Source organism: Callithrix jacchus, chromosome 15 (genome assembly GCF_049354715.1).
Source record: "Callithrix jacchus isolate 240 chromosome 15, calJac240_pri, whole genome shotgun sequence".
Taxonomy (NCBI): domain Eukaryota; kingdom Metazoa; phylum Chordata; class Mammalia; order Primates; family Cebidae; genus Callithrix; species Callithrix jacchus.
The window spans coordinates 12838588-12855638 of NC_133516.1; the positions used below are offsets into that span (position 1 = coordinate 12838588).

Genomic DNA, 17051 nt, shown 5'->3' on the forward strand with positions numbered 1-17051 from the left:
TGTGGCAACCAATCTACTTTTCATTAGAATCGGCACTGGCCACCAATCGACCTTGCCCTGGGTTCTGAAATACCTAATGTTAAAGCATGGCCATTTGCAAAGGCGTTAGTTTTAGAAAGCGGCCACAGAACTGGCCACTAAGCTATGGAGTTCCCTTCCTCCTGCACCCACATGGCTGTTTTCAGGCCGAGCGGTTGAGGGATCCTCCAGCGGAAAGGCAGGTCTGTTCAATGCAAGACACAGGCTCAGACGACCCCCTGAGCGCCCACAAACGCCTTTCTGAATATCTGACACATGCCCTCAATATACACTGCAGACCAATTACTAATAACACTATTGAGACAGCATTAATTACCCAGAGCTCCATTTCAAGGTTGGACTTGGAAGGTATCCAGTCTGCGCCTGGCAGAGAGGACTGCGGAACAGCCCTGGCCAGTCAGAGAACAGATTCACTTCCCAAAACACTGCCTGTCTTAGCTTGAAGTTGTAGCAGAGTGACAAGACGGCTGGCCTGAAGTGGCAGCAGGCGCGGTGCCAGGTGTAGGGGACACCGGGGTCAGAGTGAACTGCCTTGGGGGAGTGTGCGCCGCGGCCCTGGGTTAGCCCTAGCAGATGATGCTTGTGACTCAAGTTCTCCATCTCGGAGGAAGAGAGAACTGCTTTCTTCTTATTCACTGATCACAGTCAAAGAGCACCTACTGTGTGCTAGGAATAATTCCGGGTGCCTTCAGGTGGTTTAGTGTGGTGGTCACAGATGGAAGGAAGTGTAATTGAACTCACAAAGCCAGGTCAGCATGAGGGAGGAGGGCTGGGAAGGCTGCACCTGCCACCTGTCGTGAGGGTGGTTGGGCCTGGTGGGAATGTAGGTCACAAGGGAGGAGGGTTCAGCAGAGGTAGCAGAGACCAGACCATGGAGGGTCTTGGTAGCCACACTAAGGAATTTTAGTTTTTCATGTCTGGAATGCGGGTGGCTCATGCCTACAATCCCAGCACTTTGGGAGGTCAAGGCAGGAGGACTGCTTCAGCCCAGGAGTTTGAGATCTGCCTGGGCAACATAGGGAGACCCTACCTCTGCAAAACCTTTAAAAAATAGCCAGGCGTGGTAGTGTGCGCCGGTAGTCCCAGTTACTTAGGAAACAGGCAGGAGGATCACTTGAGCCCAGGAGTTCAAGGCTACAGTGAGCTATGATTGCATCATTGCACTCCAGCCTGGACAAGAGAGAGAGAGACCCTGTCTCAAATAAAAGCTTTTCACAAGTGACCACAGAGGAATGACAGAGGTGTTTTCAGCACTCTGGCAGCCATATGGAGCAGCACAGGGACGCACTGGAGACCAGCTGGAGGAGCAGGCTCAACAGTGCAGGGACTAAGGGGTGGGCACCACCGCAGAGGCACAGGCACTGGGAGAGCTGCGAGTCTAGAAATAAGTGTCAGGCTTCACTGATCACTCATGTCACTCCTTAGGCCGAGTGCTATTTGAGGGGCCTGTGCAGGGTAGGGGGTGGTCCCAGTGCCTGGAACCATGCCTGTGTTGCAGTAGACACATTTAGTAAGAGTATGGAGAGGTTCTGTGGCTCCTGAATTCAGAATCCTCAGGTAACTGAGGCCAGAGTGAGCGCCTGTTCAAGCGTGTGCAGAATAAGGGGACAGCAGCCACGGCACATTCCTAGGTGCCCGCACTTCAGATGCTAGTGGAGGCAGCACAGCCCGAGACACCCACAGGCTGGAGGGCATGGCCTTGAAGGCAGGGATCGAGGGTCCCCAGAGAAGCTGAGAGGAGAAAGGGAAGCATCCTCGTGGGCAATGAGGAGTGGGGCTGTGGACAGCAAGGCTTTCTGGCCACCCAGAGAGGCTCTGGCATCCAGGGCTTTTATGGACCAGGAGGTGCTACAGGGACTTTTTTCCCCATCACAAAGCAGGGACAGAGAGATGTCTTCGTTGCCTCTTTGCCTGGTCTGCCCAAAGCACGATGTGAATTAATGCTGGATCCTAGAGGGAATGTCCCTGAGAACTCAGCCTCCTAGCTCATCTCTGGAGATCCCATCTTGCCTCATCTATGTCGCAGTGTTGTTAGCAGATGTCAGAGCAAAGCACTGTGACCTTGGCCAGTGCCCCTACACCACGTGTTTCCTCACTGGCAAAATGATGGCTGGGTTAAGAGAATTCTCTCCCTAGAAGTGACGAAGTCGAGAACAGAACCCGGTGCCTGGAAGGAGTAACTGGTCCATCACAGCAACTAGTCGGCCACGTGAGGCTGACTCCAGGGCCTTCACTCCTCCCAGGACAAAGGTGCAAGACTTGGTATAACACTCTGAGGCCATCAAAAGACTAAAAATTCTCCTGTAAATCACTTCGAGAACAAACTCTCAAACCGCATTCCCTAGACGTTCTTCTCAGTCACAAAGGTAACACGAATTCCATGGCGGTGCAGCTGTGACGCCACTACCTGCCATCTCAGAGAGACGCTTCAGTTAGAACACACACTTTCAAACAAGATAAAACTCGGCTCAGATTCAAGTCTGAATTTATCCAAATCATTCCTTCTACCTCTTAATTTATCTACAAATTTAACCTAGAAAGCAAAACCTGAAAATAGCTTTCTGTATATGCCACTCACTGCCAGAAAACACTCCCTTTCCTAAAAAAAATTTAGGAAATACCGCAGCTGTGATTTCAGATCACACCAGGGAGGAGATCCTCTTGACTCAGGTGCAGCCCGCCCAGGGAAGGGGTAGGTAAGGAAGCCTGAGCGCTAGGCAGAGGCGCTGGAGGCTCAACAGACAAGCCGCAGCACCTTCCTGGCTTGATGGTCCCTTTCAGCGTGAGCTCCCCAGTCCTGGCTCACATGACGTCCATGCAACAACCAAAGCAAGATGCCAGAGCCGTGTCGGCCCCTTCAAGAGAGAACACACACATCTGCTTACAAACTGGACAGAAGCCTTTATTCACAACTTTTCATAATTCACTTTCTAAAAAGACACGGACCGTGGGACACAGTGAAAACCTCGGGGGGGCCGATGCCAGCGTCTTCCAGGCGGGAGCAGAGCCGTGCTCACTCGAGGGCTGATGTCTCCGGGGCTCTCAGGCAGCACGACCAGACGCACCGCTACCGTCCAATCCTGTTTTACTTAGAGCCACCTCCTTTTTTGGGGCCATCAGTCCTTATTTCATGCCAGATTTTCACTAGAGGCTCCCTGTTCTTCCAAATCAGTTCATGACCATAAGTAACATACCATCTGGAGGAAAGAAAAACAGCCAGGTCCCACATTCAAACAGTGTCACACACAAGTGGCAGGGAGATAGCTAAGCTGACATTTTAAAATCGAACGACACTCACTGTGCAGCCTAAAACTGATTCACGTAGAGAAACGACCTAGCTTTAGTATTAGAATAGGTCAAAGGCAGAAGTAGGATGTGGCGGTGGCTGCGTGCTCTGCCACATGTAAGTACCTCACACATACTGCTTTTCATTCGCCACTACCTGCAAGTTAAGTCTCACTTCTCCTGCTGCAGACATGAGGCGATCGGGCCTGAAAGAAAGCAGCTTGGCCAAGGTGCTAATGCTTTCTAAGTGGTCAGTCAAGGCTCACTCGCAGGTGAGACTGACTCGGTGTCCAGAGGCGTCAGAATTGGCACTGAGGATGGCATCCCAGCTTACGGGGCTCCCGTCATCTTCCTCCTCGCTACACCAAGGGTGGGCTGCTCAACCAAACTGCGCCCCACTTTAACATCCACAGTTCTGATCCTCTCCCCTGTTCTCAGCAGCCTAACTGTGGCCTGAAGCATGAGCCTGAGAACTCCGCTTGCTCAGGCCCCAGCTAGGAAACGGCAGATGGAGAATAGAACCCAGCTTTGAAGCCTGTGCCGTGAGCCCTGGACTGCTCTGCCACGTGCAGGGAGCCGGGAGCACCTCCTATGAGCTGAGCAGCATGGCGGGCACTGAGGAGGGCCTGCCTTGGAGAAGCTCCTGGGGGAACTGGGGGTGTAGGAAGGCTTCCTGGAGGATGTGGGGCGGATTCCCAATGGCAGTTAGTGAGAGCGTGTTACTGACACCTTTGTTTTCACTCTGGCTTCCGCAAACAGATTCCACATTCCCTGAGGCAGAGACCAGATTTTGTCACCTGGCATCTATCTATGATTGAAAAAATGCTGTTTGACTTAGAGTGGACCAAGATAGCAGTTTAATGTTTTAATATTTTTAAAAATGTTTTGAATGTGTATGATTTATTACAAAGGGCTTGATTTGTACCTGAATCTTAATATTCACTACAGTGAAAATCTGATTATATACCTTAATTAATAGGCATGTAATGAAATTCTCTGTGATTAAAGTAAGTCTCTGGTGAACTTAGAACAAGAGAAAAAGGAGCACCCTAATATTCAAATGCAATTGTAAAAATTCTCCCAAAAAAACACTTTGTTACGAACCTTCTTCCCAAATCTTTTTTTTTTTTTTTTTTTTTTTGGTGAGGCAGAGTCTCGCTCTGTCGCCCAGGCTGGAGCGCAGTGGCACACACTCGTCTCACTGCAACCTCCGCCCCCAGGGTTCAAGCGATTCTCCTGCCTCAGCTTTCTGAGTAGCTGGGATTACAGGCATGCACAACCACACCTGGCTAATTTTTGTATTTTTAGTAGAGAGAGGGTTTCACCATGTTGGTCAGGCTGCTCTCAAACAGCTGACCTCAGGTGATCTGCCTGCCTCAGCCTCCCAAAGTGCCAGGATTATAGGCATGAGCCACTGCGCCCAGCCACTCAGATCTCTTTAATCTACTTATTTCAAGCAAAGAGTCAAATACTTTAATTTTACAGGTACACTGTTCTGATTATACTCATAAATCCAAATGGAATTTTTCGTGGGCTAAACTAAGATCGGCAAACGCAGAGGGAATGATTTCTAGGGCACTCCGCTCTGTGGCAGCCGCGCAAGCCACTGCCCATCTCACACTCCAGCTCTGCAGTTCTCATTTGTGTGACCTGGATAAGTTACTTTCTTTAAGCAGTTTCTTTTCCTGTAAAATAAAATGCCTCACAGGGTTTTAAGAGAATGAAATCTGTAGCTTAGGCACGAAGCAAATATTTGGCATAGCAATAAGTTAGCTGCTGTTATCTCCACAGTGCAGTGTGAAGACTGTCAGGTGTGGTCACAGCCGAAGTCAGGGAGATGTGTAAGGAGATACTAATGCAGTCTTTACACCAGCCAAATCAGGGCACTTAAAAAAAGAAAGAGTTCAGATTTCTAAATCTAGATGAAAACTTTGAGAAAAGATGAATTCTGGACATGACTAAGATCTAGTCAATGAAAGGAGTTTAAATTAGAAACAGTCAAGAGAAAGGATTCCTCTGCCTTTCAGACCCTGGACTTTAAAACACATTTGATCCAATTATTTTCAGAATGGAAAAAGGCCATCTAATTATAGTTCAGAAGAATAAAAATCTGCTGGGGAGAGGACCCTTGAAGTAACACACGGAAGGATCCCGCTAACTCACAGAACAGAGCCCCTTCACGCTTCTCACGCTGCAGAGTCAGGTCAGTCTCTACCATTTATACTACACCCCTGCATACGCTACGTACTACTCCTCCTTAATCACTTAAAATTATAAAGGCATAATGGTATTTAGTTCTGCCACCTGCTGGGAAAAACAGCTTCACTTAGAATAGATTTTTCTTTTTAATAAAAAAAAAAAAGTCTTCCATTGTCACAGAACAAAATTAAAACCAAGTCAGGGCAAAAGGCAACATTTATGCAAGAAAAGACAGGCCCTGAGGGAAAACATCTCAACAGACAGGCAGCTCCTGCTGAAAGGCCTCCCGCGGTCAGATGGATGCCAAGGGTCCTGACTATGTGTCCACAACACAGTTGCTACTAACTGCTAGTCAGGGCAACAAAACCCCCTTGTTTAAAGCACACCTGGAAGCTCCTGTAACCACAACGCCATCGTATTCAGTATGCTGGGATGGGGTAGAGAGGGCTCACAGAGGTAGGTTTACAACTCTGCTCTGCAGTGTAAGAGCTGTTTGTCCCGGGAAGATTACGTCTAAGCCTTGGTTTCCCGTCAGTAGAATGGAAGGACTAATAGTCTAACAGAAGATAACTAGCTTGCTGTCTGCATACAGCAGGTGCTCAGTAAGTGGTCCACATTGGTCTGCGGTCACTGGCCTGTACTGCAGTCATGCAGAGTAATGGCTCTGCCAGCTCAGCACGTCTGCACAGCACTGGTGAGACGGATGTCAGCGGTAGCAGAGTGGGACACCAGGTGGGGAGAGGAGGGCAAGAGAGTCAAAGGGGAACGGGGATGACAGCGCAGACTGGGGGCCAGGCAGCAGTCTTCTAAGAGGGGGTGGGAATGAGAACAGGCCAGGAGTTGGGGTGACGTAAGGTTAAGGGTAGGAGAAAGGCACAGACTGTCTACAAATGAGCCACGTAGGCTAAGCCCAAAGCAAGCCATGTTGAGGTTTCCTCCCTCCCAACCCCACCTGCTGCTGCTTCCATCACATAGCTGGATGCCTCACTCTGCCCTGGGATGGGGGTAGGAGCGAGGGCGTGACCCAAGGAAGCAGTTCAGCAATCAATCACAGTCAAACTTACATTCCAAAAAGAGCTCCTCCAAGATGTGCTGCATGATCAAAAACTTTCCATCCCAGGATCAGTCCTGCTGTGTCCATGGCGATAATGGCTTTTAGGGCCTGAAAGCCACCAAGAAAGAAGGGAAGTGGCTCAAGTGTGATCCTCCAGTACTGACATCTCTAACCTAAGGGCAAGAGCCCAGTCAACAGAAAACACCAGCACTTTCCCCAGAACTTCGCTTCACAGAAATACTTACATTCCCTGCTGTGAACGTGAGTATCGGAAGGAAGATAATGGCCAGCCTCCCTTCTGGCATCTTCGTGCAGACAGCAGCGAGGACCGTCATGATGGCACCGGACTGCAAAGGAACACAGCAGGGAGAGTGGGAAACTCCAGACGCAACTGCTTAGTGGCTATAAGGTCTCAAGAGCAGCACATTTCCTAGAAAGTTTATATGCCCCACATTTCCAGGTGAGCACAGGCTTAAAAGCATTCAGTTACTAATGTTCCCCGTATCAGTGAAGGAACTAAATGTCCTTCACACAATAATGGCTTAGAAAGACTGAGCTTTTATCACGGGCGGTAAGGTGATAACCACCAGCATGCGAGTGCTTTTGAACCGCAAGGACAGCACCAAGCGTGTCATGTGTGTCCCTGCACCTAAGGCCTAGGAAAGAACTGCTTAAACTTCTCTGACAAAGCTCCCCAACCAGAGGGAGTGAGCATGAATACACCCCAAGAAACCCACGCGCATGAAGTATGCTTCATCCTAAAAACTTCCTGTGAAATCTATTGCTCTTCATAGAGAAATGAAACACTGCCCGCCTGTAATTCCAGCACACTGGGAGGCAGGAGGGTCCCTTGAGCCCAGGAGGTCAAGATTACAGTGAGCTATGACTGCACCACTGCACTCCTGCCTGGGCAACAGAGTGAGACCCTGTCTCAAAAATAATAAAACTAAAGGAATAAATTGATATACAAAACATGGATGAGTCTCAAAATAATTATACAGCGTAAATGAGGCCAGGACAATAAAAAAGGCATACATGCTGTGTGATTCCATTTGCAAACTGATTTACCTTTACCGGAAGTAGGTAAGCTGTTGCCAGGGGAAGGGGCAGCAGGCAGCGGCCACACAGGAGCACTGGGAAGCTTTTGGGGCTGAGGAACATGTTCATGATCTTGAGTGTGGTGACAGGTTCATGGGTATCTACATCTTACAGCTTACCAAATTGTAACTTTAAATATGTGCAGTTTTTGGCATGTTAACTAGTAAACCTGAGTTACCTGCTTTATTCAAAAAAGAAAAAGACTATATGGGCTGGGCGTGGTGGCTCAGCCTATAATCTCAGCACTTTGGGAGGCCAAGAGTTTGAGACCAGCCTGACCAACATGGTAAAACCCCATTCTCTATTAAAAATACAAAAAAAAAAAAAATTAGCCAGGTGTGGTGGCAGGCACTTATAATCCCAGCTACTAAGGAGGCTGAGGCACGAGAATTTCTCAAACCCGGGAAGCCGAGGTTGCAGTGAGCAGAGACCGTGCCGCTGCACTCCAGCCCGGGTAGAGCGACACTCCATCTCAAAAAAAAAAAAAAAAGACACCTAAGAGCAAAATAACTTTTAAAAGAAGTGCCTATCATTAAAAAGAAAGGTTCCTACCTTTTCATATTTAAAGGGTTAGTTTTAGAAAATAGCATCTACCTCTCTTAATCAGTTTTCTTAATGTCTTCTATGTGAAGGGTCACTTCAGAAACAAGGTTATCTTACATTTGGGGAATTATGAAAACGTTAAAGAAAATTATCGTGAGTCCCAGAGGTCTCAGGTGTCCCCAGCCCCTCACAGAAAGCTGTCACGTGGCCTAAACAGGGAAACAAGCTCAAGCTGCATTCCTAGGAGCAAGTCGGGTAACTGCAAGATGGAAGGACAGCATCAACACTCCTCAAAAGGAGAACCCAAGACGACCTGAATTTCGACCAAGCTGGCTTCTGTGCAAGAGTCTGTCACTGCAGCCAGGCGCGGTGGCTCACGCCTGTAATCCTAGCATGTTGGGAGGCTGAGGCAGGTGGATCACCTGAGGTCAGGAGTTTGGGACTAGCCTGGCCAACGTGGTGAAACCCCATCTCTACTAAAAATACAAAAATAAGCCGGGCATGGTGGCGTGTGCCTGTAGTCCCAGATACTTGGGAGGCTGAGTGCTAAGTGAGCCAAGACTGTGCCACTGTACCCCAGTTAGGGCAACAGAGTGAGACCTGGTCTCAAAAAAACAAAACAAAACAAAAAAAACTCTAAAACAAACCAAAATTACACTTTTCCCCAAAATGATGAAATATAATTTGAATAGCTGTATGAAGAGCATTAAAATTCGATGAAGTTCCTCCAAATTACATGCCTATAGATGATTATTCTCCATCTGTTAAGGAAATCATTATCTGGACAAGATTCTATGTGACACTGGTTTATGATTGTAACTTACTGTAATTATTGCATATTAAAGAAGCAATTCCATCATCCTCCCAGAATTTCTCAATGTGACTTTATATAAATGTAAACATTGATATGTTTGAATAAATCCCAACTTTTTTTTTTTTATAAAAGTCTAGGCTTACTCCGATGCAGAGAGGTTTTTCCCCTTTTTCTAGTCAGAAGTTTTTAAGAACTGAATGAAAATGAACCCTTCTCTTCTCAGAGAACTTTCACATTCATACATAGTGTACGATGAGTCATGACCTGATCTAGGAGACCTAAGGGGTTTGGAGCCAAGGGAAGAGGTGAAGGTCTTTTGTTCTCCATCAGTATTTCTAGGTACACTGGTTATATACTTGCAATCAATATGCACATCTGATTTTACTTATTTCATAAACATATATAGATTTTTTGAGACAGTCTCGCTGTTGGCCAAACTGGAGTGCGGGGTGATCGCACTTGCAACCTCCACCTCCTGGATTCAAGTTTTGCTCCTACCTCAGCCTGCCGAGTAGCTGGGATTACAGGTACACACCACCATGACTAGCTAATTTTTCTATTTTTAGTAGAGACAGGGTTTCACTAAGTCGGCCAAGCTGGTTTCAAACTCCTGGCCTCAAGTTCTGCCCACCTCGGCCTCCCAAAGTGCTGGGTTTACAGTAATGAGCCACTGCGCCCGGCCTCATAAACATTTTTCTGCATCTGTATAATCTTCAGCTCTCTCAGACTTACGTTTTTAACTTTTTTGGTATTCTAATTTAAGTGAATCTGCTCCCTCTGCTTACGAAAGCTAAGTAGAGATGAAGACCCTGGTGTTACCTATGAAATAAATGTAAGAGAACTCTGAGAGGAAAGGACAGGAAAGCTGACCAGCCAGGAAGCCTGAGATTCAATGAAGTGGTGGTGAGTTCCCTGACTCTATTTTGGCCTCATACTGATCATCCCCCAACATGTTCTCTCGAGTCAAGGCACAAAAGAGGACAGCCTAGCACAGAGTTGTTAGACAATATTTAGAGAAATGGTGGCCCAGCAAAGGCTAAGCAGGCCTAGACGTCCACCCTTGCCAGAACGTAACGAGGAGGCATCCCAGTACGCCACACAGGGCGGTGTCAGTGGGAAGCACCCTTGATCCTCCTAGCCACAGCAACATTAGCAGAGGTCTGCTAGGTGGCCGGCATGCCCTGAGCTCCCACCACTGCCTTGCAGTAATAAGAGCCCCTCTCCCTCCAGAGGCAAAGGCGGCTGCGTGAGGAACCCGGATGTCTACTCCTACCCAGCAGCAGTTTCCCCTCTCCTCATCAGAACAGTGGCAGAGGAAGACTACTCAAACAGCAGATCGCAATAGGATCCAAAGTCTCATCATACCCCAAGTGAGCAGGCTTCAACTGAAAAAAATCTCAACTGGAATAAGAAAAGACAACTGGCCAGGTGTAGTGGCTCACACCAGTAATCCCAACACTTTGGGAGGCTCAGGCAGGAGGGTCACTTGAGCCCACGAGTTTGAGACCAACCTTGGCAACATAGGGAGACCCTGACTCTACAGAAAAGCTTAATAATTATCCAGGATAGCAGCAATACAGTAATTTACAAACATATTTTTAAAGTCCCATTCAACTTTTTTTTTTGAGATAGGGTCTCACTATGTTGCCCAGGTTGGAGCACAGTGGCATGCTCATGGCTCACAGCAGCCTCAACCGCCTGGACTCAAGCAGCCCTCCTACCGCAGTCTCCTGAGCAGGTAGGATTACAAATGCATGCCACCATGCTGGCTAACTGTGACATTTTTTGTAGAGATGGGGTCTCACTATGTTGCCCAGGCTTGTCTCAAACCTCCTGGGCTCCAGTGATCCTCCTGCCTCGTCTCCCAAAGTGTGGGGACTACAGGCATGGGCCACTGTGCCTGTGCCCCTTCATTTTATATCATCTCACTAAACAGAGAGGACTAACACTTCACATTTTGCAGCAACACAATTTTGTCAACAGGGTTTTTTTCCAGATTTCTCATTAAAAATTTGATTTCCTTTAATTTTAATCAAAGCTGCATGAAGATATTTGGGGGAATTTATCCTCCCATGGCTCTGGAGGATTTTGATGACTGAACAGGAAGCACCACATCCAGAGTTCTTGCTGTGTGCTTTTTATGGTGCTAAGCATCGTAAGTGAACTTGCTTTGCACATCAGAAATACACACAGTTATCCCCCATTTTCTATGGGGAAATTGAGGTTCAGAGTTTCCTAGAAATATGTAACATGTCTTAGAAATCACAGGTAAGTAGCAGAACCAGGATTCACCTGCACTCTAATTCCAAATATCATGCTGGCAGACGTTATTAATTTTGCACTTCAGCTTCTAATCTGTAAAATGAGGACCAGAGTTGTCTCAGAGCTCCTCGGAATGCCCTCGCAGATCCTGTCAGCGAAAGAGAAAGGCCTCTCCACCCTCAGATGCCCCAAGTCCTCCAGAGAATCTTCATTCCTTTCAGTGTGTATTAGATGTGCATGTTTTCTCGCCAGCTAAACTTGAATTCTGAGCCTATGATTCATCCTAGTGGTCTTTACTCCATGTATTAGGTGCTTAGCTGCTGAATGAACTATTGAATGAGAGAATATGATTTGAAATATATAAATTATACCAGAGCAAAGGCTCTGGTATACACCTCAACCTCCTAGGCTTAAGTTATCCTCCTACCTCTGCCTCCTGAGTAGCTAAGACTACAGGCATGAGCCACCACACCCAGTTAATTTTCTGATTTTTTTGTAGAGATGGGATCTTGCTATGTGACTGGTATTGAACTCTTTGGCTCATTCTCCCACCTTGGCCTCCCAATGTGCTGGGATTACAGGCATGAGCCACCGTGCCCAACTGCCTCAGAAAATTTTTTTAAGTATCCAGAATATAAGAGCTCTGAGCGGGCAGGAACCTTTTCTGTTGTTGTTTTCCCCACTTTCTAAAACCATCACAAATAATCATGACTATCTGGCTCACTCACTGGCTGTAGCCCCAGGCTCTAGCATAGTGTCTAGTAGGCACTCCAGTATGGACCAAACAGGAGGATGAAGGACCAGATTCAAATCTGTAATCACAGTTTTCCAATACTGGATTAGGCTCTCTGGTTTATGAGGATTGCATACTCACTGTTCTGAGCTGTACTCTATTCTGGTGAGCACATATATATGACCAATGGTTAAAAGCCACAGCCTGAAATTTACAAAAGCTTTACAAATGTATACATTCTAAATTAGATGAAAATTAGTCAACTGTATTGTTTCAACATTAATTTCTTGGTTTCAATGTTAGTTAACACAGGGTGAAGGGTATATTAAAACCCCTTATCAATTTTACAACATTCTTATAAGTCTAAAATTACTTCAAAGTAAACGTAAAACTCAAATTTTAAAAAATTTTAAATAGAGCCAGGCACGGTGGCTCAAGCCTATAATCCCAGCACTTTGGGAGGCCGAGGCGGGTGGATCACGAGGTCAAGAGATCGAGACCATCCTGGTCAACATGGTGAAACCCTGTCTCTACTAAAAATACAAAAAATTAGCTGGGCACGGTGGTGCGTGCCTGTAATCCCAGCCACTCAGGAGGCTGAGGCAGGAGAATTGCCTGAACCCAGGAGGCAGAGGTTGCAGTAAGCCAAGATTGTGCCATTGCACTCCACCCTGAGTAACAAGAGCAAAACTCTGTCTAAAAAAAAAAAAATTTAAATAGAAATACTTACTGCACCAAGTGATGGTCCATATCTTCCTGTGGCAACTTTACACACGTAACTGACAAAATTGGAAATAACACCTGAGAAACAAAGTCACATTTCATTAATTTAAAGTGAGGTATAAAAATGGTTTGCATTTTTTTGGGAGACAGTTTTCACTTTGGCACCCTGGCTGCTGGAGCGCAGTGGCGCAATTCTGGCTCATTGCCACCTCAGCTACGCTGTTCAAGTCATTCTCGGGCCCCGGCCCCCTGAGTAGCCGGGATTAGAGGCGTGAGCCACCATGTCCAGCCATGAAAATGGTTTTCATTTCCAATTTCCACACAGATAAACGGTGTCAAGTTTCAATCGGGATCACTGTGAGGTACAGGCACGAACACTCATCCTGCCTATCATTCCAGTGACTTCACAGGGGATGCCGTCTGACCTGGTGCACGACCTGCTGAGCAAGCCATTCCTTTACTCCTCAGTTATCACTTTCCTCAACTAGAGCATGAAGACCCATTCCTAAGAGTACATTCTCTGGGCTGTACTCCAGACACACTAAATCAGAATATCTGGGGTGGGACACTAGACTGGATCATCCCTTATGTCTCTTTGGCTTCAGTGTCATTTGAGTCAATGTGGCTCACTTTTAAAAACTTCCTATGGAGTAGGAATTAATGTATCTGACACAGACCCTCTATAACTACAACAACATAACTAGCCCCTGGGAAATAACTATACACTTATCTTACAAGCCAAAGGCATTGCTCAGCTTCTTCTTTTGAAGGACTAGAGACAGGTAAGTATTCAACTAATACCAATTAAGCATCTACTCCGGGCCTTGCAGTGGATGCTTTTATTTAGTGCTTTCTTTAACCCCTTGTCCTGAGAAGGTAAGTGTCCTCATCCCCACAGAGGTTTAGTCATTTCTGTAACATCACACAGCTGGTAGTAGAAACAGGATCTGAACCTCCGCCCATCTCCAAGCTCAGTCTTTTCACTACAGCACAGCACAACTGCCAGATACACTGTTTCTAAATGTAGAGGCTTTAGAAGTTAATTTACTGTTTTAAGGAAGTACATTTTACAGAGAGGTAAGTAAAATTTGATCAACTGTCACCATAGCAGCCTCTAGGGACCTGGAATAATGCACAAGAATTTTCTAACTGGAAGTAGGAAAATGATGCTATCTGCAAGACAACTACCAGGAAGTGGTTCCGTGCCAGCAAACGCGCTTGCGAAGAAGACAGGACACTCTTTCTTGACAATCACATTGTACAGCTCTCATTTAAAGCTTTCTGTAAACTGAATACACTGGGGAAAATGAGCTTGCTTAAGGAAGCAAGGAAAATGAGCTTGCCAGGAAGCCTGGGAACCACCATATAAAATGGTGGGCCTGAGCTAAAGAAACCAAAGCCCAGTGAGATTAAAAAAAAAAATGACATGCTTAAATTCTACACGAACCCTTACTTAACTCCTGTTTATCCCAACTGAAAATTAAGCATACCCACATAATTCATATGTAGGAGGAAATCAGCAAAATGAGAAGCAGGAAAGGCAACAACATCTCCAGCAGTCCGTGGCACCCTTGAGAAACAAATACATTCTGAGCACTTACTACATGTAGAGTATGGCAGCAACCACTCCCTTTGTCCCTTCTGCAGAAAGGTTAGAGTTAGATACTCTCAAAGGCCCGAGATTAAAGTGCATTACCTGCAGATAGGTACATTGCCATGAACTGCTCTTGACCCAGAAGGTTCACTATGCTGGAAGAGAAGCTCCACAAAACATACATATTTGCTGCCATGTGAATTAAGGAGAAATGACTGAATGTTGACAGCAACATTGGAGAACAAAGGACCTCTACAAAAGAAAGAAAAACACAGTCTGGTAATCATGGAACACACAGCCAATAAAAATGATCTATTTTAAACTTTTTAAATTAGGCTGGGCGCAGTGGCTCACGCCTGTAATCCCAGCACTTTCGGAAGCCAAGGCAGGCGGATCACTTGAAGTTGGGAGTTCAAGACCAGCCTGGCCAACATGGTGAAACCCCATCTCTATTAAAAATATTAGCTGGGCGTGGTGGTGCACACCTATAATTCCAGCTACTCAGGAGGCTGAGGCAGCAGAATCACTTGGACCCAGGATGTGGAAAAACAAATAAAACACGGGAAACAAAAACAGCTATTTAAAAGCAGCTTAGTTTGGATTTTCTAAATCTTAATGTCTGAAGCAGCTTCTTGAGGATGGCAACTATCCTGGCTTGTCAGGGAGGGGGTGGTTTGTTTGCTGGGGCCCAATATCTGTCCCAAGTGGCGGTGTGAGAGCAAGTTAACTTCGGTGCCAGGTGAGAGGTGGGGGCTCTTTGCTTAGACTCCCTATCGTGGAAGAACTGGAGTTTTCTATACAGGGCCTTGGGGGAAAAGGATTGCTGATTGTGACGTGACCCTGATCAGAGTGATTAGGACTGTATTTTGACACAGGATTTGGAGCCCATCTAAGTGTTGAAGTTCCCTGAGACAGCTCTCCAGCGGCTGAGCCTGTGCCAGGGGCTAAGCAGCCCCTAAAAAGTGGCTCTGCTCCCTTTCCCACCTTGCCAGTGTTGTTGCTGCCTTTTTGATTTGTGTCCTCTGTTAGAGACATTTTGTAATTGATTCCTTCTTTCATTGTGTACAAGTGCTGAGAGTCTGAGGCCCCATTCGGCTGTGTATATATATCCTGACTTGGGGCTTTTATTCAGCAAACTGTTCATTCTTCTGTCAGACAATGTCATATTCAACTCTGTTCATATTAAACCACTGTGAAGCAAAAAAAAAAAAAAAAAAAAAGGTTTTTTTTCTTTTCTTTTTTTTTTGAGACAGTCTTGCTCTGTCACCCAGGCTGGAGTGCAGTGGCATGATCTTGGCTCACTGCAGCCTCAACTTCCTAGGCTCAAGTGATCCTCCCACCTAAGTCTCTTGAGTAGCTGAGACTACAGGCATGCACCCCCACACCCAACTAATTTTTGTATTTCTAGTAGAGACCGGATTTCGCTGTGTTGCTGGCTGGTCTCGAACTCCTGAGCTTAAGCAGTTCACCTACCTCAGCTTCCCCAAGTGCTGGGATTATAGGTGTAAGCCACCGTGTCCAGTGGCTTTTTTTTTTAAAAAGTGATAACAAGCTCTCTTAATAAATCTCTTTTCTACTTAGTAAGCAACCAATAAAAACTCTCAGTTCAATGAAAGCAACTTATTCTTATGGCAAAAGTTGATTAGAAAAAAATAAGCAGTCTGGGCAACATAGTGAGACCTCATCTGCACTAAAAACAAAAAAATTAGCTGGGCATGGTGGCATGCACCTGTAGCCCCAGCTCCTGGGGGCTGAGGTAGGAGGATCACTTGAGCCTCAGAAAGAGAGGTCGCAGTGAGCCAAGATTGCACCGCTGCACTCCAGTCTGGGCAACAGAGCAACACCCTGTCAAAAAAAAAAAAAAGAAAGAAAAAGTAAATTATGTCGATTATAAAGTTGTATATAATATTCTCTTTAAAGAATAAACCTGTGGACCAGGCCTGGTGGCTCGTACCTGTTGTAATACCAGCACTTTGGGAGGCTGAGGCGGGTGGATCACTTGAAGCCAGGAGTTTAAGACCAACCTGGCTAACATGGCAAAATCCTGTTTGTCTTAAAAATAGAAAACTTAGCCAGGCATAGTGGCATGTGCCCACAATCCCAGCTACTAGGGAGGCTGAGGCACGAGAATCACTTGAACCCAGGAAGTGGAGGTTACAATGAGACAAGATTGCACCACTGCGCTCTAGCCTGGGTAAGAGAGTGAAACTATCTCAAAAAAAAAAAAAAAAAAAAAAAGGTTCTTAATTTGTCAAAAAATATTTAGATATTTGCTATGTGTGAGATTCATTAGGGTATTAGATTAAGAGAAATGAGCCTGAGTATGGTGGCTCATGCCTGTAATCCCAGCATTTTGGGAAGCTGAGCCGGGCAGATCATCTGAGGACAGGAGTTCGAGACCAGCCTGGCCAACATGGTGAAACCCTGTCTCTAATAAAAATACAAGAATTATTTGTATATAAAAAAACCCTGTCTCTAATAAAAATACAAAAATTACAGGTGCCTGCCACCACACCTGGGATTACAGGCACCTGTACTCCCAGCTACTAGAGAGGCTAAAGCAGAAGAATCGCTTTGACCTGAGAGGCGGAGGTTGCAGTGAGCCGAGATCGCACCACTGTCTGGGCGACAGAGCAAGACTACATCTCAAAAAAAAAAAAAGAAAAGAACAAGAGATGATGTCCCATCCCAGTCCTCCGTCAAGGAG

At 46.2% G+C, this 17051-nt stretch overlaps 1 protein-coding gene across 3 annotated transcripts in view; it reads right to left on the bottom strand.

Moving 5' to 3' along the window:
* Nucleotides 1-2917: 2917 nt before the first annotated feature.
* Nucleotides 2918-17051, bottom strand: part of PARL (presenilin associated rhomboid like) — a 55545-nt gene continuing 41411 nt past the window's right edge. Inside the window, exons 6-10 of one of the 3 annotated variants that reach the window (XM_002758109.7) lie at nucleotides 14447-14596; nucleotides 12758-12828; nucleotides 6823-6924; nucleotides 6588-6685; nucleotides 2918-3236 (exon numbers count right to left, since the gene is read on the bottom strand). In XM_002758109.7, coding sequence (XP_002758155.1) covers nucleotides 3125-3236; nucleotides 6588-6685; nucleotides 6823-6924; nucleotides 12758-12828; nucleotides 14447-14596 — 533 coding nt within the window. In that variant the 3' untranslated portion in view covers nucleotides 2918-3124. The remainder of the gene's footprint in view (nucleotides 3237-6587; nucleotides 6686-6822; nucleotides 6925-12757; nucleotides 12829-14446; nucleotides 14597-17051) is intronic. The other 2 variants (XM_008981310.5, XM_078350266.1) reach the window with 2 other exon arrangements.